At 35.7% G+C, this 27,684-nt stretch overlaps 1 protein-coding gene and 2 pseudogenes across 2 annotated transcripts; 2 read left to right on the top strand and 1 right to left on the bottom strand.

Annotated features, from left to right (window-relative positions):
- Positions 1–6,916: 6,916 nt before the first annotated feature.
- LOC113357217 lies at positions 6,917–8,515 on the top strand. Of its 2 annotated transcripts, XM_026600557.1 has the most exons (3): positions 6,917–7,177; positions 7,279–7,935; positions 8,088–8,515. In XM_026600557.1, exons 2-3 carry the CDS (start codon positions 7,397–7,399, stop codon positions 8,149–8,151), a joined length of 603 nt encoding a protein of 200 aa, XP_026456342.1. In that variant the 5' UTR covers positions 6,917–7,177; positions 7,279–7,396; the 3' UTR covers positions 8,152–8,515. The 2 variants fall into 2 exon arrangements, with proteins under 2 accessions (XP_026456342.1, XP_026456343.1); XM_026600558.1 differs by lacking the exon at positions 6,917–7,177 and having other exon boundaries at positions 7,184–7,935.
- A 322-nt stretch (positions 8,516–8,837) lies between these two features.
- On the bottom strand, positions 8,838–10,916 carry LOC113357218 (annotated as a pseudogene).
- A 4,410-nt stretch (positions 10,917–15,326) lies between these two features.
- On the top strand, positions 15,327–18,472 carry LOC113359917 (annotated as a pseudogene).
- The last annotated feature ends 9,212 nt before the right edge of the window (positions 18,473–27,684 follow it).

The following is a 27,684-nucleotide window of genomic DNA, read 5'->3' as shown; positions in this document are numbered from 1 at the left end:
ATATGACCAGTTTTACAACAATAATAACACTCAATATCGTTCTTCTTGAAACGATTCTTCGACTTCTGCTTCTTATTACTATTCTTTCCTCTATCAACAAATAAACCCTCGGCTTGTGCTTTATCGCTTAACTCTTGTTTCCTTAATGCCTTAGATTGTAAAGTAGCGACCACATCATCGAAAACCAACTTATTTTCTCCTTCGGTTTTCACACTCAGCAAGTAGTCAACGAAAGCATCATACGATGGAGGCAAAGAACATAATAATATCATAGATTTGTCCGTATCAGAAGTAGTCACACTGATGTTAGATAAATCAGAACAGATCTTATTAAACTCGTTAATATGATCAACCATAGGCTTACCTGAAGCCATCCGAAAGGCATGAAGTCTGCGCTTCAAGTAAAGCTCCGAAGTCAAATCCTTTTGCAAGTAGAGCTTCTCTAACTTATCTCACAACACCTTTGCAGAGGTTTCACTCAAAAAATTATGAGTGATCTCCCTTGACAAACATAACCGAATAGTTGAACACGCCTCCAAAACAAGGTCATCCCACTTCTCATCGCTCCATTCCTTTGGTAACGCTGCTGGTTTGTCCTTGATCGCTTTGATTTGTTTCATACTAACAAGAATATCTTTAACATCAGTTTGCCATGATGTAAAATTATTCTTCCCGTTGACTTTGATAATATCAAATCCATGCACCTTTGAAAAACTTCCACTTGATGTAGAACTAGACATCTTCACTTCCAACTATGATCCTCTCCACGCTCACCGCACCACTTATTAGGATTAATTCCTTAGGATTAACCTCACAAGACACTAATAGTTCTTTGGATCATCGCAGAACTAAAGAAAACATAAATAAGATGCACTAAACGAAACAAAGAAAGACACAAGATTTAACATGGTTCGGCAATATGCCTACGTCGACAAACGGCTGCGATCAACTCTTATTATAGAACGAATTACAGAGAATAAACCACAACTATGACCAGCAGGATGCTGTTCACAAACCCTAAATAATTCTCTATGAACCAAACGTTCTAAACCCTAAAATTCTCTAATTATGAGATCTCTTCTCTGAATTGTGTTGTGTGTTTTCCCTTAAGACTTGTACACCTATTTATATAGGTTACGAACTTGTCTTCCAAGTATATGAGTTATACTAGGAAACCTAAACATAGCTACAAAAGAAAACCTTGAGTTTAACTAAATTAGGAAACCTCTAGCTATACTAAATTAAGGAAACACCTAGACGATTCTAGAATACTCTAGAATCTTCCTAAAACATCAACAACATAACAATATCTAGAGATTATTATAATGTTCAAGTCGAATTCTCCGATTCGGAAATCAACAACAAATCAAAAATCTAAGGACATTGAATCTGACTCTAAATTCTCGGAATCAGATCATTTCACGCATTTTCGTCAATATTCAAATCAATTCTCCAAATTAAGCTATGTTGTATCTCATTTTAAAGTCTCCTCACAAATCCACCAAGAGTTCACCGTAAGTTTCATTCTCGATTTCTTAATTACTTCATGTAGATATGTCTGATCTATACCAAATTACACTATTAATCATGCTATTAACTTCATATTTAATTATCGAGATAAATTTTTCTAGTCTGAATCTCATTACTACTTTTTTCCCTTGGTTTGAATTAATTAATTGCTTTCCTTACCCTTGAGAATGGGTCTGTAGTAGATAAGTTTTGATTTAGTGGGATATCTATTAAACTACTAAATTGAATATCACTATGAAATCTCTTAAAATGGTTTGTACGATCTTAAGGTTAAACTAATAGTGCCTGTATAGTGCTCGTAGACATGTTTTGACTACGGTTTGGTCGAAACTGTATATAGGTGAAAATTGAGTTAAGAATTGGATGATGTCCATTTAGAAACATTTTATTCTTGTTTACGACACAGTAAATATCTTTGGATGAGTATGTATGAATATGATTTCACATGATCCAGCGAGCTGATATTATATAAGCTTGTTGTGTTATTTCCAATAATTTCATGATCCAATTTGGGTCATTGTTTCAACTGCCACTACTAACTAATTAGTGTCATGAATCTTATAAGAGTAAATGATCCCGAGTGTAATGGTTAGTACTACGACTTCTATAAGAATTCAACTCTAATTGGGGTTTGTGGATAGTAATGAGAGTACAGCTTGTGGTAGTAGAGTATATACGCGAATTTTAGAGCACATCGAGCTTAGATTAAGCTATATAAATTGGTTATTGCATACCCATTCTTTTCCATATATTCTAGTTTTTCTGATTGAAAGTATCGTCAAATGTTAGGAATTGTGTGCGTATGTAATGTATTTGATTTACTTAATTTTATTGGGTGTTGCGTATTTACATTGTTTGGCATGTTTGTTTTATTCAGAAAGACCCTTTAGCTACTCTTGATTCTTTCTGTTTCACTCTTACATTATACTGTTATATATGCAGTTATAAAAGACAAGTTTGATGTCCCCAAATATATGTGTTGAGTGAAGGTCTCATATAAAATTTGACTTTCATCTATTTTTGTATTGAATTGTTAATGTGCACATAATTGTACACATGTTGATTCTTAATGTGTATGTAATTGTATACATGTTGATTTTTTTCCAATCTTAAATTTCGATAAGTTATTGAAACTCCTTTTTTTTTTCTACTTCTGTGACCAGTTTCATACTCAAATATTCACCCCTTCACGTTACATAAGTTTTTATCTATACTCCATCATGATTGGGTTGCTGATATTTAGTTATCTATTCGTCTAAGTGTCAACCGTCATGTGACCAAGGATGACGTTGAATTTGAGATTCTAAATATTGATTTATTATTAAGATGTCCCATGCTTTATTTTGATATGTGTTTGTTTAATTTTTCCATTATATTTGCATGTTGCACAACTTGAACGATATGTCAGGAATAATGAAACATATGCCACCACTTCCAGCGAAGATGAATGAAGATCTAGCCAACTCCATACTCCCAAGGTCGTCCTTGTCCATGCATCAATAACAATAACCACAAGATATCAACTCTTATCTCATAGATTCTTTGGTTGGAGCTATAGCTTTACCTTTATATGTGCTAATCATTGTGTTGGTGGTACTGACTTCAAAGCCATGGTTTGATTTCTTTAGCAATATTGGTACGTACCCGCCTTTAGCAACCATGAATACTTCTACAACATTTTAGGTTGATTCATTTCCTTTGGATTGTTCCTACATTTTTAGGTACTTTAAATATTGAAATGAATTCCTTAGTTGATGCTAAGGTTTTTGATGTCAACAGAGTTATACACACATTGATTCTCAATGTGTACATAATTGTACACATGTTGATTTTTATTTGTGTACATAGTTGTACACCTGTTGATCCTTAATGTGCATATAAGTTTGATTATGGGGTTATTTTATTTTTTTGTTCTCTTGTAGGTTTTGGTGATAATAAAACGATTATTTAGGAGATATGAGAGATGGAATCCAGTTCATCCAACTACTGGAGCATTTTTGGGTATGGATTAGGGATTGGATGTGCTATTGGCTGGGGTACTGGTTTTGGTCTGAGGTTATTGGTTATGTTGGTGTTGGCTGCGGTGTTGGGTTTAGTGTTGGTACAATTTTGCTGGTGTTGGAATTTGTCTTCCCGCTATTTCCTTCTTGAATCTCCATACAAAGGTATATTTCTCTTCTTCGAGTAACAACACTTAAGGCTGCACAGGAACCGGCCCGGGACCGGTGTACAGGACCAGAACCAAAAAAATTGGACTGAAACCGAACCGGGACCGACGAAGGGGGTACAGGGAACGAGAATCAAATTGAGAACTGGTGTAGGGATAGGTACAGGTACTGGTTCTCAGCAAATTCCCAGAGATAACAGACCAAAATACCTGGTGAATAATAAATGAATGTTAATCTTAGTCATCAATACTAGGTGTTTATATAGGTAATATCGAGTATCGACTATCATCACTCTATCAACTGTTTCACTCGTCTTCTCATGTCTGAAGAACATCGGCACCACTCGAAGTTCCGACCAATCCATTGTTCACTTCTTCACCACCGCCTTCTTCTTCAACTAATTTAAGAGAAATCAATTAGTTCTTCTCCTTCTTCAAGTTCAGGCATCACAGATGTAAACAGAAATTAATCAATCATAAGCGCTCTGAATGATTTAGGGTTCAACAAGTAACTCTTGTATCCAAATCCTATTCTTTCTCATATCACATGCATCATCATGTTTCGATTTTTAATTGAAGTATTTACAAGTTAGAATTTTTGGGTTTATACTAAATTTGGGGGTTTGTTGTTAATTTGATAAATTAAAATTTTAATTAATCTTCAATTTCTGAGAATTAAATGATACAATCATATGTAAGGCTTTGGTGTAATCATTAATTAATGGTGATGAGAAATTGAGAAGAAGAAAAAGATGGTCTAGGAATTTGATTTTAGGTGGTGAAGAAGGCGTTCTTGCTAGTGGATAGTTAGGGTTTGAGATATCACAACAAAAGGAATCTAAGAAGGAGATGAACTGGTATCACTTATGAGATTGAGATGGGTTGTTGTTGTAACTGAGATGGGTAGTCGATTTAGCGGTTGTTTCCAATGGAATTTTAAAGTTTGAATTATGTGATCATCATTATCTCAAGCATGCTAATTGATTTGATTCTTTATTTTTTGGTCGGTATGTTCAACTATGATCAATTTAATGCAGCCTTGAGCTCTTGGTATACTCAATTGTGACTGCATCTTCATTGGGTTTTCTTTTCTGCTCAAAATTGTAGGTAAAAACCAGGTACCGGCTAAAACTAGACCGATTTTACAGGTACAGGTAGAGGTACCGTTCCTCAAAATGAGGTATCCGTTAACTCCAGGTACATGTATCGGGTTCATAAGAAACTCGGACCGTACCGGCCCATGTACAACCTTAAAAACACTTAGCTTGTATTTAGTTTGCGAACTATAGCATCAAAATGTGCATATAGTGTCACTCTAAGCATGTCGAATCCAATGGACCATACAAAAATGCTTATTTTCATTGTTTCATGTAGTTAAAAGTGTATACCGTTTGAATGAAAAGAAATCAGTCGTAAGGATGATAGCCCATTTATTAATTTACATTTTTTTCTCCAATTTAGTCGTATTATGCATGTGCTATGTGAGATAATGCAAATTGATGTCACATGTTGATTTTAAATGTTTATAAGCGTGTGAATGATGGTCCATGACTGAAGGCTCGTTCAGAGTTGTCAACTATCTTCTACCAGAAATTACTTCTTCTTGCTTGGAGGTGAGTTTTAACTAACTTTCAGCTCTTTTGATATTGAATTGGTAATGTGTACATAGTTGTACACATGTTGATTCTTAATGTGTACATGATTTTACACATGCCGACTTTGATGTGCACATAGTTGTACACCTGTTGATCATTAATGTGTGCACATAGTTGTACACCTGTTATTTGAAGTGCACATAGTTGTATACTTGTTGATCGTCAATGTGTACATAGTTGTACACATGTTGGTTGACGTGCACATATTTGCACACCTGTTGATCTTTAATTTGAAAATAGTTATACGCATGTTGATTGTTAATGTGCACATAATTGTACGCCTGTTGAATGTTAATGTGCACATAATTGTACACATGTGATTGACGTGCATATATTTGTGGCCATTCTTTTGTTACACCGGCTAATTTCCATCCTTCTGGGTTGAGTTTATCCAAATCAGGCTAATTCTTTGGTTTACAATAGTGAAACCTTAAGGAAAACATATCATATTGTTGTTTGCAGTGTAAAACTTAAAGAAAACAGTAATTTATTGTTGTCTGGAGTGTCGTGTCGTCTTATAGAAGATGAGGTTTAATGAAGGTTAGTATCTCAAAGTTCTCAACCTTTTTTATTTATGTCAATTAAAGGTTTAATGAAGGTTAAAGATGAGGGAGATGAGTCCCCAACTTATGTTGTTGCGCTTGCAGTCCAAGATGTTGCAACACGGTGCAAGGTAAAACTATGCATATAAAATTTATCATTCGGCACCATGGATTTTCCTTTGTTGGTTTACTTATTTTCTTTTTCATTTGTTCGGAACCCCTCGTTTTCTTTCCAATTGTTGGTTTACTTTTTTTTTTTTCCCATTTGTATCTCACTTGTTCATGACCTCTCATTTTCTTTCCATTTTTTCCTTTGTCAGATGGGGATGTGCAAAAGATAGATAGCGTTAAAGACGTTTTGGCACATTTTTTCAGAACCCCTCATTGATATATTACGTGTTATGTAGATCTGTATGTTGGATTTTCTGGATTTTACGGCGGTATACATTGTTGTACATAGTGTAAATTAGAATTTTAAAATAAAAATAAAAATTATATAGTCATATGGATACTTTTCTTTTGTAGATCTCGGAAAGAGTTTCCCGAATATATAAAGTTTGTGAATTTTGGACGAGCGGTTCGAAAGATAAATTGTTTTTTAATTATTTATGTATTATTTAAAATTGCTGACATCATCATGAATTACTGTGGACTAAACTGTAAATATTTGAACTAAATTGTAAATAATAAAGGTTATTAGCGTACTTTCTCATATTTTGGATTAATCTGTACCTAGTTGACGCGGACTGGACTAAACTATACTTTTGGACTGATTTTTGGACTAAACCATATTTTTTCCCCATCCTAACTCATTTATTCTCAGAATTAGACAATCTGCACCTTTTTAGTTTTTATCAAATTAGCCACACAGTGCAGGAGGAAGATTGAATCTGGAAAAGAAAAAGCAAACTGTATATGATAAGGAAAAAAAAGAAGAAGAAAAAACATGAGAGTATGGGTCCATATCTATCATGCGCCGTCGTGTAATTATATCCCCTCTTTTCTTTTCTATTATTTTATTTCATAATTAAGTTTCGTTTTCTTCTTTAAAATCTACAGACACAAAACATTTATTCGTTAGTCACTCTCAGACACATACTAGCCAGCCACAGCAGTTCATTCTACCACTTCCTCTGCCTGTTGATTAATTTTTAAGTTTCTTTCTTTATCGTTGTCCTACAGTTGGATCTTAACTGAGCTAAGGAAATGCTGATGCTGATTTATTCAAACAATTCAAATTGGAGCTAACTTGGACCACCTGATTTCTTCTGCTACTTCTCCCGGTATTCAACAGCACTGTGTTTCTCAAATGTATTTCTTATTCCATTTACAGGTTCTTATTAGTTTATATCACAGCACAAATATCTTACCATCTCTTGTTCAGGTTCTTGTCGAAGCGTCAGCTCATCGGTCTTAGGAAAGTTAACCTTCAACAATCAGCACATACCAGTGCTAGTGGTGGCTTTGTAATGTAGAAATCTTTTTGGTGATGAAACAAACTGATGTTACTAACAGTGGAAGGAGGAGGCTTCTTCTCCTCTTCAGCTTCTGGGTATAGAAACGGTCTCGCTCTTATTTTTTTAGGCCAACAACAAAACCAAGGAGAAGTTCCATTACAGCTTTCTACCTCCTGGACAAGTCGGTACAAATTGATACAACAAGAAGAAGCAGCATATCTTGAACTTCAACTGGCTTCCAAGAAAAATTGTGTGTCGTCTCGTAGATGCACATCCTTTGTTTGCTTCTGTCCTAGTTCTACCGGATTAGAACCTCCTTCACCTCCTGTTCAGTACAAATATGGTTGTTCAGTAAATTGTCCTGTATCTTATCAAAATGTAAACTATATCACCGATCAGGAAAATGAAGTCTTTTATCTCAAGAGTAGCTTGAGAAAGCCCTCTGATCATCATGCTCCAACAGCTTCTGAAGATGACATGGGTCAAAATGGAAACAGCCTTCTTGAAAGTTCTGGAGCGAAGAAAGTACATTGGACAGATGCGTGTGGGAAGGAGCTCGCCGAAATCCGGGAATTTGAAGTCAGGTAAGAATCTTTCAATCCCCAACTAAACCTCCGCCTTAAGCGTCTCTTCCTGCTGATAGTGTCAACATTATAGAACTTGTTGTGAATCATATCAACATACTGCTACAAATGTTGTTGCTCATTTTTTTTCTTTTATTTTAATGTGGGTGCAGCGATGAGAGTGCATCAGACAGTGAAGAGGAAAGTCGGCGAGGTTGTACTTGTGCTATTATGTGAAGCTACGGACTGGGAATTCTTGCTGGTGACATTTGCAGATCCCAATCCGGGCGGCGTTACCGGCCCCTTGATACTGCCTAGTATTGTATATAATAAACAGACACAAGTCATTCACATTACATAGTTTTACCTGCTTCTGAGTGATCCTTGAATGAGAAAAAGTGGAATCAGGAATACACTTCTAGAGAGCCTTAAACATGAATTTAAGTTTTTCGGTTTGATGTTTTTGTTTACGTAGGTTAGGTCCTCCTCTGGAGACTTCGAATTTGTTCACAGATCTTTCCTATTTCTTCTACTTATAACTTCATTGGAATGTAATGTCTTTCTACTACTCATGTGTTACATTGTCATTTTTATTCTTCAACCTAGAATATCTTAACTACTAGATTTTTATTGCGATTAACAATAATGGCGAGCTTACCTGAAGAGTGAGGATTGAGTAGTGGGAGAAGGTAAAGTTCTGAGAAACTTCACTTTTTTAAAAGCATTTGCTTAATGGATTATTATGAAGATTGCTTTCCTTCTTCCTGAAAGAGGGATCTGCAATTGGGTAGGACCAGCCTTGTAGTGGGAGAAAAAGGTTGCATATCCACTTGCCTTCAAACTAATCCAAAAAGAAAATGAGTTGCTTCTGCACTTGTTTTACTCCCACAACAAATCTTGTTTGAAATTCAGAATGCCTGTTCCATTTATTACCAAAAACAAAAAAAAAAATATGCATACCAAAAGACACCAAACACAAAAATGAGTTCCATTCTATTGGATCTATACTTTCATCTGATATTAGTGTTCTTTTGAGATATCATATATATACATAAACATCACTTGAAAGGATCAATCCAGAACATGTAAGAAATCTTGGGGTTTTATGTTTGAGCGGTTCCAAGATTACCTCAATTACAGACAAAACTCACAAGCGATCAACTCAGAACAGGTGCCGTACTACGACTTCACAAACTATCAGACGTCCTTGAATAGCAGTTGGAATCTAGGTATTCTTTCAGGTGGAAGAGGGAAACTCACAATCAGTTTACCTTTCATTGCCCCCCTAAATATTGCCTGCACAAATAACAAATTGAATCTCAGCATCCACATACAGTAGAAAAAAACCCAAAATTTAATCTGAAAAACAAAACAATATCTAACTATCTGATAAATCTAGCCAGGATCAAGTAATTCCAGTCACCAAGTTCACAATGCTGTCTAGTTAAAGAATGTGTGGTGTCTATGCATAATGAAGAGCACCTATATCTACAGCTGGGTAATTTCCTGTGCATGACGAGAGGCCCTAATCAACATACCTCAACAACATCATTGAAGTCCTGTTTCCTATGGAGCTCCCCAATCCATTTTGTATGATCTGCAGTCCTGTGCAAACGAAAACATAAAATGTTATTAGTCTGGCTCAGAATGCTGATCTAGTTAAGCCATGGGATAAGATTTCCAACTCAATTCTAATCTAGTTTAACAAGTGAGAAACATCAATTAACAGTCCTATTGATAAGACGTTATTTGGGTGGAGAAAAAGCCACACATACCCTGAATCCATCTTCATATGATGGCATTAAAGAAAAAAATGGTTGACGGTACCAAAGTAATATCAAAATATTTGACATAAACTTGAATCTCTTCTGCTTCAGTATCTACCAAAGCTATGGTACAAAACTTGGAAACTTCCCTAGCTGATTTCGCAAGCTGATATAAACAAATGGAGAAAGGAAGTGAACTCAATTGATTATGAACATCAATTCAGCTGTGCATATCCTATGTTATTTCAAACTACTCACAATATCATCGAGTTGGAGACATTTGGCATCAGAAGCTTTCCCAAAACGAAGGACAAGAACTTTGTCAATATTGTCTCTAATAATCGAGTCCACTTCTCGCTTCTTTGTCAGCGTTGTTAACAAGTAACTCATCTTCTCTTCCTAATTGATCCAAGAAACAAAATAAATAAAAAAACGCCTAACTTGTTGGAAACCCTAGAAACAAATAAATTCAGGGCGTGTACGAGAGAGGGGTTTTACTTACTCAGGCAGCTCAAGCGGGTAGATACAATTTACAGACTGGAATCGGCCCGTCGGTCTTAATCTGAAAAGTTTTTTTTTACTTGTTTACCCGAAACCAACCGAACAAGCTACGGGAAGGGAAGAGAGGGATGATGGAAAGGGGAGGGCGAAAATGATTTGTGACTCGCTGTTTTGGTGCTCGCGGTACTCCCAACCTTAGCTGGCAACTCATGTCTTCTAAAAGAGGTTGTCCTGAGAGAAGTAATCGCCTTTTCTTGAACTATTGCCACGTTAACAAACTTAACGGCTGAGATTTCGGCAAAACAAAACTTTGATTTCATTTGTCTTTGGTTGCATCTTCGACTTTTCAGATTTACTTTCGCAGGATCAGCTAGAGATCACTGTTAAATTTGAGAAAAGATCCTTTGATGGTTATACCAGCAACCACTTAGCAGTTTAATTGATAAAGATTGATGTTTGTGTTTATTTTGTGTGTAATTCTTTTTAATAACTCAAGTTTTGCATGTGAATTTGGGATTAAGAAAAAAGAAAATTCATCTTCTTCCCATGTTAAAGTGAGATAGATCATTATTTATCTGGTTTTCTTTTTGAAGTCATCACCAGCTAATCTTTCTTGAACAATGTTGAAATCTAAAACATGATTCCGTCGATATACTAATTTTTCTCAAATACAAAATCCATCATTCGCATGTAGAAACTTGATTCCTCGAAACATAAAATCACAATTGGAAATTTGTTGGGAGGATTTTGTGTATAAATCTAAGCAAATTAATAAAATCAGTAATCGTTGAAGGAAAGAAATAAGAAACTGGATAGAGAAAGGGTGAGGTGTAGTTGTTTCTAAATTTTGCATGCCACGTAAGGTTGGTAGCACCGCCCGCACAAAAACAGCGAGTCACAAATCATTTTCGGAGGGGAAATGGTAAAGCAGAAATACCGGAACAAGAGTAAAGAGATCCGGGGGAGGTGGGAATTGGGACTACTGGCTCCGGGAGATGACATCCAACTGCCACTAGCTAATTAAAACTTACAAGCACGGAACATTAAATTATTAGGGCCTAAGCCCATTATTTTTGAAATTTCGAGGCATACTCAAATGTTTTGAGGCATACTTGATGGTAGGGGTGAGCATTTGGTCCGTAATCCGCGAATTTAATCGGGACCAACCATATTTTTGTGGATGGATGTCCGGACCATTCCTTAATGGGTTGGATGCGGATGGAAATTTTGAAATCCAATGGATTACGGATTGGGCCTGGATGCAACCTTGAAAGTCCGTTGGACATCCAAATCCGTTAAATTAAATGCATTTATATAGTTTTTGAAAATACTACAGATAAATTAGGAATTTTTAATGTGTTTGCTTGGGGTGGTGTCCATGACATTTATATATTAATATGCGTATATATGATATGTATGTTGTATAAGAAGTCACTTATATTGGCTTTACTTTTTTATTATAAATTTTAACTAAAACAAATCCATTGGATTATCCGTATCCAATCCGTTCATCCGTGCATCCATTAGATGCAAATCCGTTGGATGTTGGATTGGATGCGGATGCTAAATTTGAAATTCGTAGTGTATTGGCTTGGATGCGGATGAGGTGAAAACCGGTCCATATTGGCCCATGCTCACCCGTGCCAAAATAGGGCCACTAGGTAAAAAACTCATCACCATACGAGAATAGAGTATGGTGTGGATCAACCAGAGGAGGTATGCATAAAAATATCTGTCTCAAGGATAAATCCCAGAATTCCGTCTGTTTTTTGGATTTGGAAAAGTGCGGATTTCCAAGAACGGGAATCTTATGATATGTTGGGAATCTCTTATGATAATCATCCACGCCTAAAACGTATTTTGATGACTGAAAGTCGGATAGGATGGCCCTTACGTAAGGATTATATTTCTCCAGAATTCTATGAAATACAAGATGTTCATTGAATGGTAATAACCTTTTTTTATTTACGTCGCGAGATATCCAAGGATATTTTTTTTTACAGTCTCTTCTGGAGTAATCGAACTCTTTTTCCTATATATGGATATGGATGCGCAAAAAAATGGGTCCTCATTGAGATTCCCAAATTTGGAAGATATTCTATTTATTTCGGCCAGGCCGGGCTAATAAGATGAATAAAATGAGTTTTGTGCCATGAAATTTGTACCGCGCACATCACTTAGATAGGCTGTCGAAAGTCACGTAGGGGGAATAACGAAATGGAATATGAAAAAAAAACGGAGAAATAAAAGAGGATAGGATTCCACTTGTATTGGATCTTAATTTCACATTGTCTAGTCGGATCTTTCCACACCCCTCGAGATATATAGTCTTGGGTTTTTAGAAGCAACTAACTTCATATTGTAATTCTTTTTTTCACTATTAATATTTAGAATGTCAGGAGGAACCCGTCATGCCATATAATCAAAAAAAAAGAACCATGAAATCCATATAATAAAGGCCAACTTCTTATCTTTAGCCTAATTTCTTACTCAACCTGTATTTTTTCTTTTCCCTTATTCTTTTCCTTTTTTTTATATAGACTTTAAGAAAAATGGTAGGATTTTCTCTCTCTAGACATTTGGACGATAGCATGTATGTATGCTATTTCATATCGAATTTGTATGAGTATCTATTATTAATCTGTGGTTAATAATGGATGCTCAATAGCAGGAACTTAACAGTAGATACTCAATGTCAGAACCATATTTGAACTGGTGACACGAGGACTTTTAGTCCTCTGCTCTACCAACTGAGCTATCCCAACCCTTCTTGAGGCGCCATCCCCATCCTACTAGAGGGCTTGGATATATGTCAATTCAAGAGAATATAAAAGCATTACAAAATCTTACCCAGGCCCTGGAATTTCCGGAATCTTTAAAAAAGAAAACTTTTAAAGTTGAAAATAATGATGTGAACTGTGAATGATTCAAACAGGGATTCCTTGATCATAGAGTTTCCTTTGTACATATATACCACAAGACTTGTGATACGAGAGAGGCTTTTCTGCTCCGATCCTTTTGTGAAATAATATAGGAATGAGAAATATAACTAATTTTCGGGCGCTGCCGAAAAGAAAAAAGAGTAGAAGTATAAATAAACAGTTAGGGAATAAAATGAGACTTTTTGTGGAAATAGAGGGACTTGAAACCTCACGATTTATAAAGTCGACGGATTTTCCTCTTACTATAAATTTCATTGTTGTCTGTATTGATACCGACATGTGGAACGAGACTCTATCTTTATTCTCGTACGATTAATCAGTTCATCAAAAGATATATCAAACTATGGGGTGAATGGTTTAATTACTGAATATTCGATTCTTCCTTCAACTTGGAATAGATTCACAAAAATTATTCCTTTTTTTGTGTAAATTTTTTTTAGGGCGACATTAATAGAATCTTTGATATTTCTGTACGTATATGTATGTATTGTTGGTTTATCCCTCATTCTTTATGAAGTTTAAATTCAAATTGAATAGAAGGAGTCCTCTACCAACGTAATCAACTCCATTCATTAGAACAACTTCCATTGAGTCTCTGCACCTATCCTTTTCTTATTCTCGCTTTCAGAAATCCCTTAAAAAAAATTCTGAAAATAGGATTTGGCTCAGGATTGCCCATTTTTAATTCCAGGGTTTCTCTGAATTTGAAAGTTATTACTTAGTAGGTTTCCATACCAAGGCTCAATTCAATCAAGTCCATAGCGTCTACTGATTTCGCCATATCCCCTTTTTATTTTGAGTCGCAGATCTCGCTGGGATGCCATCTCCTTCTTTCTTTCGTTTATGCTGGAACCGTTAACCGTTGAATTCATTAGATACAACTTATCTATCTAAATTTTTTATCTCTTTACTCCTCTTTGATTTCTTTTATTTCTTTCTTATTTACCCCCTTTTCTATAGTGAAGGTCCTACATTTGGTTTAATCAGAAATGATTCTATCATTGATGTATCCGCAATTCAATATGGATGGATATACATACCACATATATATTCCTCTCTTCCTCTCACTTTTCCCACCCGATTTGAAATACTTGAACGTTCGATTCTTTTTTTAGAATTCCATATTTTTTCTTAATTTCTAATAATTTAAAATTAAGATATTGATAATCATATTCGAATAAATTATAAATATAAAAGAGAATCATCGAAAAGAAAAAATGTAGAATTTCTTCCCATTGAAAATTTTGATATCATATATCACTATATTTATCGTTATATTAATTCGTATGTTATATTATATTGTTATAGAATGCCATTCTATTTAGTATTCATTTTTTCTATATTCATATTCATTTTCTATTTTGAATAGCTAAGAGCTAAGTAGTTGACTGAATTCCTATGCACAACACAATTTCTGTTATGTGAGCCCGCTTAGCTTAGAGGTTAGAGCATCGCATATGTAATGCGATGGTCATCAGTTCGATTCTGATAGGCGGCTTTTCTCTCTTTGTTCTATTTTATACTTTATTATATGATTAATAATGTCTTCTTGAACTCAAAGAATATTAAAAAGACTTTTTTCTTTTTCTCAAAAATAGCGGATCTATTATGTCGTAAGAACTTCCAACTACGAATAAAAAACATATTCGAGCGGTTGGTTATATATCTACATAACAAATTAGGACAAAGTCTCCTTACCTTGCTATATTATATAAGGTTGCACAAGAACCGGCCTGTACTCAAAGAACCGGCTTGGAACCGGACTAAAGAAACCGGAACCGGCCGGAACCGGTTTATGGAATACAGGGAACGAGAATGAGAGTGGGAACTGGGAACCAGTAGAGGAGTGAGTACAGGGAACGGTTCTATCCCATTCCCGGTCTGTACCGAACTAAATAAACCGATTAATATTAACTGTTGATCTTTTGATTAGATTTAATATTAACCATTCATATTAGGTTTACAGGTATTGTACTCGTACAATTTCACTTCTCTTCTTCATCGCTCTCACTGTTTTCTGGTGTTCTCCCTACAAATATCCGTCCGTTCAATCATTCCTCCACCGTACTTTAACCATTCAGATGGGATTCTTGTGATGTTGTGTAACTACATCTGAGATAATCAGAGATTAGGGTTTGTTGTTAGATCCCAGACGCTAATTATCTTAATCTCTAATTGGGGTTTGCAGTCGGTTTTTGGTGACATGAGTAGGAAGAAGATTCAGATGGATTTTGAGGTAATGTTGTAATCAGAAGAACAAAAAAGATGAATTTTGAGGTGGTTGTAATCAGAGAAACAAAGAAGAAACGAAAGAGAAGGGTTTGTTGGCGGTTGAATTTATGAGAGAAATTGAACCAAGAATGGTACTAATGGCTGCTGTGTAATAAGGGTTTTGATTTGAATATGAGGTGGTCCGAAAATTGAATGGATTTGTGACATTACTCTTCTTCATCTTGATTTCATAGATTCAATGAGATTCAATGTTTTTTTCATTTTATTTATTCCTTGATGTACAGGGGGTTAGTCCACGAGTGAGTTGGAGGGAGTTTAATGTATTTTGAATCTTGGGGATTTTGAGGGAGTGCAAGAGAGTATAGGGAGTTTGAGAGAGTTTGGTGTGTTGAGTGTAGGGAGTTTGAAAGACTCTCCCAAAATCTCTACTTTTTTGAGAGATTTGGAGTGAGGCACAAATACACTATAAACTCCCTAGAACTCCCCAGAACTCCCAAAAAAAAAAAACTCCCTATCAATCTAATTTTTACCACTAACAGGGAGTTTAAGAGTTTCTTTCAAACTCCCCCACGACTAACGGGGTTTTTTAGGGAGTTTGGGAGACTCTTCTAAACTCTCCCACGACTAACGGGGATTTTGAGAGACTCCCTCGAACTCCCTCACGACTAACGGGAAAAAACACAACTACACCCAACTCCCCCAACTCCCTTGAGGACTAACACCCTGGTAGATTCAATGCTTATTATAAAGGTCCGAATCAATTTTATTGAAATTCAATTCTTGATCAAACTCATCTCTTATATTGATTAATTAATTGTAAATGCGTTGATTAATTCACTGTAATGCATTTGGAGTCTTAGACATTTTTTGAGTAATAATTGGTTTAGGTGGAGATGAACTGGAACAGGTAAATACCCGGTACCGACAGGAACCAGACCTGTCTTACCGGTACAGGTACAAGTCCTCAAACCAGAGGACCAGTCAACATGAGGTACCGAGTTCATAAGAAACCCAGACTGAGGTACCGAGTTCATAAGAAACCCGGACTGTACCGTCCCATATACAGCCCTAGCTATATACACAAAAGAGTCTGAATATTGATACTGTTCATCTCATTCTTTTTTGTAGTACAGTACTTAACTTCAGTATATTTTTTTCATTTATAGTTTAGTCCAGTCTTAATTTAGATTTATTCTGTAAATAAAAAAAAGAGTTTTTATGTCTCGTTACCGAGGGCCTCGTTTCAAAAAAATACGCCGTCTGGGGGCTTTACCAGGACTAACTAGTAAAATGCCTAAAGCCGGAAATGATCTTAGAAATCAAGCGCGTTCTGGAAAAAAGTCTCAGTATCGTATTCGTCTAAAAGAAAAACAAAAATAGCGGTTTCATTATGGTCTGACAGAGCGACGATTACTTAAATATGTTCGCATCGCCGGAAACGCCAAAGGTTCAACTGGTCAGGTTTTACTACAATTACTTGAAATGCGTTTGGATAACATATTTTTTCGATTGGGAATGGCTTCGACCATTCCTGGAGCTCGCAATTAGTTAACCATAGACATATTTTAATTAATGGTCATATAGTAGATATACCAAGTTATCGCTGCGAACCCCGAGATATTATTACAACGAGGGGTGAACAAAAATCCAAAGTTCTGATTCGAAATTATTTCGATTCATCCTCCCATGAAGAATTGCCAAAACATTTGACTCTTCATTCATCCCAATGTAAAGGGTTAGTCAATCAAATAATATATAGTAAGTGGGTCGGCTTGAAAATAAATGAACTGCTAGTCGTAGAATATTATTCTCGTCAGACTTGGACCTAACTCAAATAACAAGGCAAGGATTTGGAGAATTTTGCCCCCTTTTCGCCGAAGTAAATTGACAGAAGCTAAGGGGTGTGATCCAGATATTTTTCCCATTTCACGTATCATAAATGGATCCGCGGGGATATTTTTATGTCTTTGCTACCCTTTATCAATATTTTTCGTACCACCCCAGTTAGGAATAGAGAATTCATTTCAAAGAAAGGTCTACCTCTTGGAATAATCTTATTCTTTGTTTGTTTGTTATTTGATCCATTGTGGTCAATAACGCTCTTGAATTAGGCAAAGGTAAGGAAAGAGAGGGATTCAAACCTTCGGTAAACAAAAGCCTACATAGAAGTTCCAATGTTACGCCTTCAACTACTCGACCATCTCTCCTACAAAATTTTATGATTATGACCCAGAAATCAGGTGAATAACGAGTCATTCATATTTATTTTTGCAGTATAGGTATGACCAACCGATTATAACAATTCAAAATATGAAAACGGATGGGATGGTATTTTGATCATAAAATGATTCTTCTATTCTTTTTTCTTATTTGAATCATAATCCAATAAAAAACTTCTCGAGTTATCACAATCTGTAGGAAATATTAATTTCATGTTTAGAACGAGTCTTTTTTTATATATATTATTTCGTCATGTACAATTCCTTTGTTTGTGGGATTCTTTTCCCATGTGAGGTAATGAGAAGAATTATAGAAGGGATTGCGAACTATGCCTAGGTCACGGATAAATGGAAATTTTATTGATAACACCTCTTCAATTGTGGCCAATATCTTATTACGCATAATTCTGACAATTTCCGGAGAAAAAGAGGCATTTACCTATTATAGAGATGGTGTGATTTGATTCTATTTAGTGTTCTCTGTCTTACGAGTAAAGGCACACAAGGTGGATTCGGTATAGTTCGAAACGCGTTTATTGAAATAAACCTTAAAAAATCTACGCTTCTTGAAGGTGAAGTTTGGAAATAGAACAATTCCTTCTATTGTGTATCCCCGATTGATGCAGCCTCAGATACTTCAATTTTCTAATCTAGTATTGAACGAAAGGTTACACCTATAGGTTCTTTCTGTATTAGAGGTCAATCCTACTCCATCAGTACCAACCAATAGGCGACATATGGGAAGAAGCACTACACCTAGGAATTAAAAAAAGAAACTTTGTTATAAATTATCCCTTTCCTTATCGGGATCGGAACTAACAAGAATGGTTGGGACAACAAACATCCATCTCGTTTGTACTTTGGATATCTATATAACCATCAAAGACTGTTGAAGTGACTAATTCCTGGAAATAGGGGGCGTTGAGAACAAAGAAATTGTTGGAGTCACCTTTTCTATCTTGCAACAACACGGTTAGTGTTAAGAAAAGACCTCTTGCAGGAAGGCTGACTAGAGATTTCTTGTAAAAACACTAGTCCCTGTCAGTTAATAATGAGAATATTTCGATATTCTTTTGGTTCCATGGATTATTATCATTCATTATGCACAAAAGGGAGGAGCCGTATGAGATGAAAATCTCACGTACGGTTCTGAAACGGGGATTCTTTGAATAGAATGAACGACCGCAACGGATGTCATCTCAATCCGAAGGAAGTTATGCGGAAGCTTTACAGAATTATTATGAAGCTATGAGACTAGAAATTGATCCCTATGATCGAAGTTATATACTGTATAACCTAAGCCTTATCCACACAAGTAACGAAGAACATACAAAAGCTTTGGAATATTATTTCCGGGCATTAGAAAGAAATCCATTCTTACCACAAGCTTTTAATAATATGGCCGTGATCTATCATTACGTGCGACTATCTCCACATTGAAAGCAACGATTTTTATTAGCTGTAGCAAAGAAAGAGACTTCATAAAAGCAAAAAAAAAATGAAGAAATGGATATGCCTATAATACTATATTCTGTGGATAGATAAAAGATCTAATTGATAGAGGAAGCGCCGTAAAGATCAATATTAGTGAAATTTTTGGCCGATACAATAAGAAAACATTTTTTACTTATGTCATGATATGAGATATAAGTTAGGAATCAACTTATGTAATAGAGTTGATCCACTAAGGTATTGAGCAGCGGTGTAACATCAGATCCCAAAGATAATAAGTCCTTTCTTTCTTAGGGAGGAAAGTCTTCTTCAAATATTCTATATTAAAATGAAACTGAGATAGTTACCTTTCAGAAAAAGATATGATAATGGGTTTCTTTTTTCTGAAGGTAGGAGAAAACATAGAACTTTTTTTGAATAAAAATGCAAGTTTAAAACTTATGTAAATGTAATTAACCCCTTCTGGTTAACCCGAGAAAAAAAAATGGGATATATTAAAAATCTTATTTAGTTAGATAGGGTCGATTAAGATGGGACACCAAAATAATTGATTGCTGAGCCTTATGAGGTAGGAAACTTTCAAGTATGGTTCTAAGGAAAGGAATCGACCCACCTATTTCGACCAAGGAGAACAAGCTATTCAATAGGAAGATTCTTAAATTGCGGAATCTTGGTCCGATCAAGCGACTGAGTATTGGAAACAAGCTATAACGCTTACTCCAGGTAATTATATTGAAGCACATAATTGGTTGAAGATCACATGACAGTTTGAATAAGAACACTCTTTTTATCCGTCATTAAATTAAAATAGATCTTTCCTCTGGGAAGAGCTAATCAAGGAATTTCATTGTATCCCTTCTAAGAATATTGTCTGTTATATTTCGTCTAGTACCTCATAGGCATAAACGATACTCGACTATATTACATCATACATCCTTTTTGATATTCAAACTAAAAAAGCCTTTGAATGTGGATACTGGGATCTTATTCATGACTACCCCAATGAAGTGATTTGGAATCGAGCAATAGTCATAGTTCCATGTAAGATAAGAAGCGGCTCCATCTAAGCACCTGTAATTTACATATGAATAATAATAAAAAATAAAAAATAAGTTTTTGTGTCAAGTCGAAGCCGGGAAAGGATTTTCAAATATTATAAAGGTTTGTTGAGCGCCTCATGGCTATGTCATAATAGATTTGAACACTAGCCCCGGATCGACTTCCAGATCATAATTGCTCTAGAAAATAACTAAAAAAAATAAATAGCTGGGAGATAGGAAGGAAATGAACTAATTATAAATAGATTTCATAAGTTCACTAATTACTTGACTGTTGGCAGGTCTCTTTGTATATGTTGTCCGCAAATAGGAGGACTCGATGATTATTCTTACGCCGGAACCAGAATTTAAAATTTTGGTGGATCGGAATCCCGTAAAAACTTCTTTCGAGGAATGGGCCAGACCAGGTCATTTCTCAAGAACAATAGCTAAAGGCCCTGATACTACCACTTGGATCTGGAACCTACATGCCGATGCTCACGATTTTGATAGCCATACCAGTGATTTGGATGAGATATCCCGAAAAGTATTTAGTGCCCATTTCGGTCAACTCTCCATCATATTTCTTTGTCTAAGTGGCATGTATTTCCACAGTGCCCGTTTTTCCAATTATGAGGCATAGCTAAGCGATCCTACTCACATTAGACCATAGCGCTCAGGTGGTTTGGTCAATCGTGGGCCAAGAAATATTGAATGGTGAAGTGGGTGGTGGTTTCTGAGGAATACAAATAACCTCTGGGTTTTATCAAATTTGGAGAGCGTCTGGAATAACTAGTGAATTACAACTCTATTGTACTGCAATTGGTGCATTGGTCTTTGCGGCGTTAATGCTTTTTGCTGGTTGCTTCCATTATCACAAAGCTGCTCCAAAGTTGGCTTGGTTCCAAGATGTAGAATGCATGTTGAATCACCATTTAGCGGGGTCAATAGGAATTGGATCTCTTTCTTGGGCGGGACACCAAATACATGTCTCTTTACCAATTAACCAATTTCTAGATGCTGGAGTAGATCCTAAGGAGATCCCACTTCCCCATGAATTTATCTTGAACCAGGACCTTTTGGCTCAACTTTATCCAAGTTTTGCCGAGGAGCAACCCCGTTTTTCACCTTGAATTGGTCAAAATATGCCGAATTTGTTATTTTTCGTGGAGGATTAGATCCAATAACATGGGGTCTATGGCTGACCGATATTGCACACCATCATTTAGTTATTGCAATTATTTTCATGATAGCCAGTCATATATATATGACTAACTGGGGGATTGGTCATGGCCTGCAAGATATTTTAGAGGCTCATAAAGGTCCTTTTACAGGCCAAGGCCATAAAGGGTTCTATGAAATCCTAATAACGTCATGGCATGCTCAATTATCTCTAAATTTAGCTATGTTAGGATCTTTAACCATTGTTGTAGCTCACAATATGTATTTCATGCCCCCTATCCATATCTCGCTACTGATTATGGTACAGTACTTTTGTTGTTCACACATCACATATGGATCGGTGGAATTCTCATAGTTGGTGTTGCTGCACATGCAACCATTTTTATGGTGAGAGATTATGATCCAACTACTCGATATAATGATCTATTAAATTGTATCCTTAGGCACCGCGATGCAATCATATCGCATCTCAACTGGGCATGTATATTTCTAGGCTTTCACAGATTTGGTTTATACATTCATAATGATACCTTGAGTGCTTTAGGGCGTCCACAAGATATGTTTTCGTATACCGCAATTCAATTAAAACTCGTCTTTGCTCAATGGGTACAAAACACTCACGCTTTAGCACCTGGTGCAATAACAAGCACCAGCTTGACTTGGGGGTAGTGGTTTAGTAGCAGTATGCGCAAAGTAGCTTTGTTACCTATTTCATTAGGAACCGCGGATTTTTTAGTACATCGCATTTATGCATTTAAGATCCATGTAACAGTATTAATACTACTGAAAGGTGTTCTATTTGCTCGTAGTTCCCGTTTGATACCTGATAAAGCAAATCTGGGTTTTCGTTTCCCTTGTGACGGACCTGAAAGAGGGGGACATATCAAGTATCCGCCTGGGATCATGTCTTCTTAGGTATATTCTGGATGTACAATGCAATTTCGGTAGTAATATTCCATTTCAGTTGGAAAATGCATTCAGATGTTTGGGGTAGTTTAAACGATCAAGGAGTGGTAACTCATATCACGTGAGAAAACTTTGCGCAGAGTTCATTACTATTAATGTGTGGCTCCATGACTTTTTATGGGCACATGCATCCCAGGCAATTCGGTCTTATGGTTCTTCATTATCTGCATATGGTCTTTTTTCTTAGGTGCTCATTTTTTCTGGGCTTTCAGTTTAATGTTTTTATTCGGCGGCCGCGCCTATTGGCAAGAACTTATTGAATCCATTGTTTGGGCTCATAACAAATTAAAAGTAGCTCTTGGATGGGGAACTCCTCCTTTGATCGGCGTCGCAATGGCTTTATTTGCAGTATTCCTATGTATTATTTTAGAGATTTATAATTCTTATGTTTTACTAAATGCATTGTGACACCCATTAGATCGAATAAGTACCTTGTGTCAGAATTGAGAAATTCCATGGCTCGAATCTTTAGTATTCTCTTGTTTATCACCTGTGTCTACTATTTAGGCAGAATACCGTCGCCTATTATTACTAAGAAACTAAAAGAAATTGTCGAAACGGAAGAAAGGGGGGAAGTGAGGGAGAAATAGATGTAGAAATAAAAACAATTTCCGAAACGAAGGGGACTAAACGGGAAAAAGGATCCATCGAAGAAGACCCTTCCCCTTCCCTTTGTTTGGAAGAAAATTCGAAGTTAGAAATTCTTAAACTTAAAGAAGATAAAGACCTCCTATGGTTTGAAAAACCTCTTGTTACTCTTCTTTTCGACTATAAACGATGGAATCGTCCAGTGCGATATATAAAAAATGATCAATTTGAAGATGTTGTCCGAGACGAAATGTCACACTATTTTTTTTTACATGTGAAAGTGATGGAAAAGAAAGAATCTCTTTTACATGTCCACCTAGTTTGTCAATCTTTTTGGAAATTATAAAAGGAAAGATACTTTTGTCCACAACTGAAAAACCCTCTTCCTAATAATTGGGTTTATACCAACGAAAATAAAATAAAATAAATAAACAACACATTTTTCAATAGAATTGATGCTCTAGAAAGGGGGTCTCTGAAACTGGATGTACTTGAAAAAAAGGATTAAATAATGCAATGATGAGACTAAACAAGACTGCCTGCCTGAAGGGTATGATCTTTTTTTTGAACGGAACCCGCCACGGAAGCGGAAAAAAAAGTATTTAAACTCAAGTTTGAATATGAATGAGGCTTTCTCAGAAGAAGGTTTGATTTGGATAAATAAATTTCATAATATACTTCCCATAAACTACCAAGAATTTGAAGAAAAAAAGGGAAAATTTGAGGGAAAATAGTTCATTCCAGAAGAAGGAAAACTTAATTCAGAAAATAGAACGAAATATTTATTTGATGTGGTTACACCCAATAGACATCATCAAAGAATTATAAATGAATCCATTGGAATAAAAGAAATACGTAAAGAAGTTCCTGAATGGTCATACAAATTTATTACCAGTTTGGAGCAACAAGATGGAACAATTGAAGAAGAAACGGCTGAGGATCATGAAATTAGGTCAAGAAAGGCCAACCATGTAGTCATTTTTACAGATGCCGAACGTACAAATAGTACAACGAATACTAATGATGAAGTAGAAGAAGTGTTTGTCCTACGTTATTCGCAAGAATCATATTTTCTTCGTGATGTAATCAAAGGATCTATGCGCGCTCAAAGGCGTAAAACAGTTATTTGGGAACCGTTTCAAACACATATCCATTCCCCCCTTTTTTTTGGACAGAATCTACAAAAAGATTTTTTTTCTGCTGACACCTCCCAAATTTGGAATCTTCTTTTTAAGAATTGGATGATAAAAAGTACGGAATTAAAAAACTCCAGTTTTGAGGAAGAGGCAAAAAAAGGATTAAAAAAGGAAGAAGAAAGGGGAGGTTGTGTTTCTTAGTGGAGAAAAGCATCCTCCCCTTACATGATTAAATTATTAGTGGTAAATTAGTGGAGAAATCTGATTTATGTGAGAGACTTGGGGTTTTTTGAGAGAAAGAAGAAGAAGTGAGAAAAAAATTTGGGTTTTGAGATATTAGTGATTAGAAGTGACCAAAATATGTGATTCAAATCATATTTACAGGTGTATTTATAGACGATGTTTGATCTCCATTTTTTAGATTAAATAAAATTGAATTTTTACAACCTAAATCTACTAACCAGATGAATGGTTCGGCTGACAAGTTATCAGCCGAACTTCACTCTATAACTGACGAATTTAGGTTCAGGTGACAAATTATCAGCCGAACTTCACTCTGTAACTGACGAATTTAGGTTCGGCTGATTCGAATAAAAAATTGAACAACCGAACTAAGTGTGTTTTTTAACAAAGTGAAGTTCGGCTATCATTTTCATGAGTAATTATCAGCCGAACTGTTCTTATGAGACCAAAAAAAATGATGAACAAATATATGGGTTCCAATATGCAGATTTGAAGCTAAATGTCTTTGCGCAACGCTTCATACGACTCATTTATATTTGTGGTTTTAATCAACAATTAATCACCAACGGAAAATAAAATCAAAACGATTTGATTAATGATTAAGTTAGGTTATGGATGAAAATAATATTGAATTTTGGTTAGTTTATGTTTTAAATTTAGGTGAAGGGTATTTAAGTAATTTAAATTAATCAAGGGTAACTTAGTAATCTACCGATTACTAGGACACCTCTTATAAACCCACCCTAGATAGGAAAATGATTTTGTATGCCTCAAAACAGGTTTCATAAATTTTGCAAGTACAACTGCTTGCTTAGAATTAGGATCGGTTTTCACCTCATCCGCATCCAATTCAATTCATTACGGATTACAAATTTGGCATCCACATCCAACGGATTTGCATCCAATGGATGCACAGATGGACGGATTGGATGCAGATAATCCAATGATTTGTTTTATAATTAAAGTTTAAAATAGAGAAATAAAAAAAAAATGCTTTTCATGGGTGGTTTTAGAAATAAGACTGCATTACTTAAGGGTTTAAAACTGAATTTAGTGTAATGCTTTGAAGTTATTCAAAAATTGAAGAGAAAAAAAAATCGACTCATTTAAAATCAGATGTTTTTGGTGTACTTGAGATCAAGTATGTCCACATATACATTTATTGGCCTTGTATTTATAAACTCATCATAGAATGACATGAAAGGAATACATAATTTGACAAAAAAACAAATGCATTAACTTCTTATATATATTGAAGAACTTTGATTAAAAAAATGTGCTAACGGGTATGGATGTCCAACGGATTTTCAAGGTTATATATGAACCCAATCCGTAATCCGTTGGATTTCGAAAATCCCATTCGCATCTAACCCGTTAGCTAACAGTTTGGACACCCACCTGCAAAAATACGGATGATCCCGGCTAAATCCGTAGTTCCCAGAGCAAATGCTCACCCCTTAGAATAGGGGTGAGCATTCGGCCCGAAATCCGTGGTTTCCATATGTCCCAACCATATTTTTGCGGATGGATGACCGAATTGTTCACTAGTGGATTGGATGTAGATGCAATTTTTGGGATCCGGCCGATTTTTGATTGGATGTGGATGCATTCTTGAAAACTCGTTGGACATTTACATCCGTTAGATTTAAAATACTCATAAGATATTTATAATATATGATATTAATTTGGCCGACCGATTGGAGGGCTCGAAGGGAGGGACTCCCTTTTATTACCACTTTTTTGTAAAATGAAACTTCACGCAAATGTGCAATTTGATAAAAAGATTAGAAATAGTTACTATTAGAAAACCAAAAATCCCCCTACCTTTTTGGTCCAATTATTATAACTCCTTTCTATTTTTTAACATAATTCCTTATGTATCATATTTTTTTCTTACTTGACGATAATACCCCTCCATTATGCATTCAAGAAAAGTGATACTTTCACCCCGTGTCAAGAAAAGTGATACTTTCGCTTTTTCAATTTGACCTATTTTTAGGCAAAAATGAAACTGTGAAAGTATCTTTTTTCCCAAAACGGAGGTAGTATATGCCTAAAATTATCATTCCAACAGATAAACAGATGCATAACGAATTATGGAGCCACCACAAAGGATGCATAACAGTTTATACAGTCGTATTTTGGTTCATGCGTTCACTAATTTGGTTATGCAACCACTAAAACGATGCATACGACTCAAAAATAACATTCCAACAAAAAAAATGTATAACGCGTTATACAATCACCGGTGTTTCGATTTTTTTTCTTTTCGGTCGGCCCTCTCCACCGTGGCAGCGGTGTTCTAGTTATAGTACCATCCCTAGTTAGTAATTCTCCGAATCATTCCCAAATGATTCGCGAACGTATCCGAACTGACCGAATCCGAATGATACTTCCGAACTATTTGAACTCCGAACCTAGTTCCAGGATTATATGGACCTCACGAATGATTCGCGAACGTATCTGAACTGACCGAATCCGAATGGTGTTTCCCAACTAGAACTTTGTTTGATTTTTGTATATACTTTATATTTAAATACAATTATTCCGTTAAAATTTTCAATTGGTAGTTGTTTAACCAGTGTTTATGTGTTCATTTTTGTTTAAAAGTCTATAAACTAATTTTTTAGTACATTTGTGGGATTAAATTGTTTACTTCTTTTCAAGTAATCACGCTAAAATGTTTTGTTCCATCTTATAAATCATATACAAATAAAATTAGTCTCGTAATAAGGTCATAATACTTATCAATTTATCATACATGTAAGCCGAATTTTAAGTGCCGAACTCACATTTATAAAACGAATATGCACGTACGTATGCCGTTCCGAACTACTGTCCGAACAACGAACCATTGACCGGATTTTTCACCAAATCCAACCTATCCGAATCCGTATAATTCTCGTACATATACTGTCTCGAAACACTATCCGTACCCGGAATTGCTAACTAGGATCCCATCATATAGACTTCTGTCAAAGATAGTGGATCGGCTCCAGGGGCCATCATTGAGGTTCTTCCTTCAAGAATACTCAGTACTCACTACTTCTGACATGGTAGACCTCAATTGACGAGTCTCAGTGGTGCACAAGATTGCCAAATTCAAAATCGTAGTTGCTTCTTTCACTGAATATTGCATATTCAAGTCCTTGTCAATCAGCCTAAAAAGATTGCCCTTCTCTTTTAATTCTTGGGCCTGTATTCAAATCAAAGCTTTTAAGATTGAAATGGAAAGAAGATAAAAAATACGCATAATTATACCAGTGCTCCTCTGAGCTGGAAATACAAAAACATATCGATTCTCCGTTGAGAATAAAAATATTGAGTTTTCCACTTACAACTGACAAGATGGAAAGTATTCAGAACCATTTTCGCTGCAAAGTGGCCCCTTTCCGGTCAATAGATATACATCCGTCTTATCGTTTATGGCACCTTTTGTTAAGGATCGAGCAAGAGAGAGGAGAACATAAACGCGGAAGCATTGAACGTCTACATTGATAATAATT

The sequence above is a fragment of the Papaver somniferum genome, chromosome 3 (genome assembly GCF_003573695.1).
Source record: "Papaver somniferum cultivar HN1 chromosome 3, ASM357369v1, whole genome shotgun sequence".
Taxonomy (NCBI): Eukaryota; Viridiplantae; Streptophyta; class Magnoliopsida; order Ranunculales; family Papaveraceae; genus Papaver; species Papaver somniferum.
The sequence above is the reverse complement of the archived record's forward strand: the minus strand, read 5'-3'. Positions and strand labels throughout refer to the sequence as shown.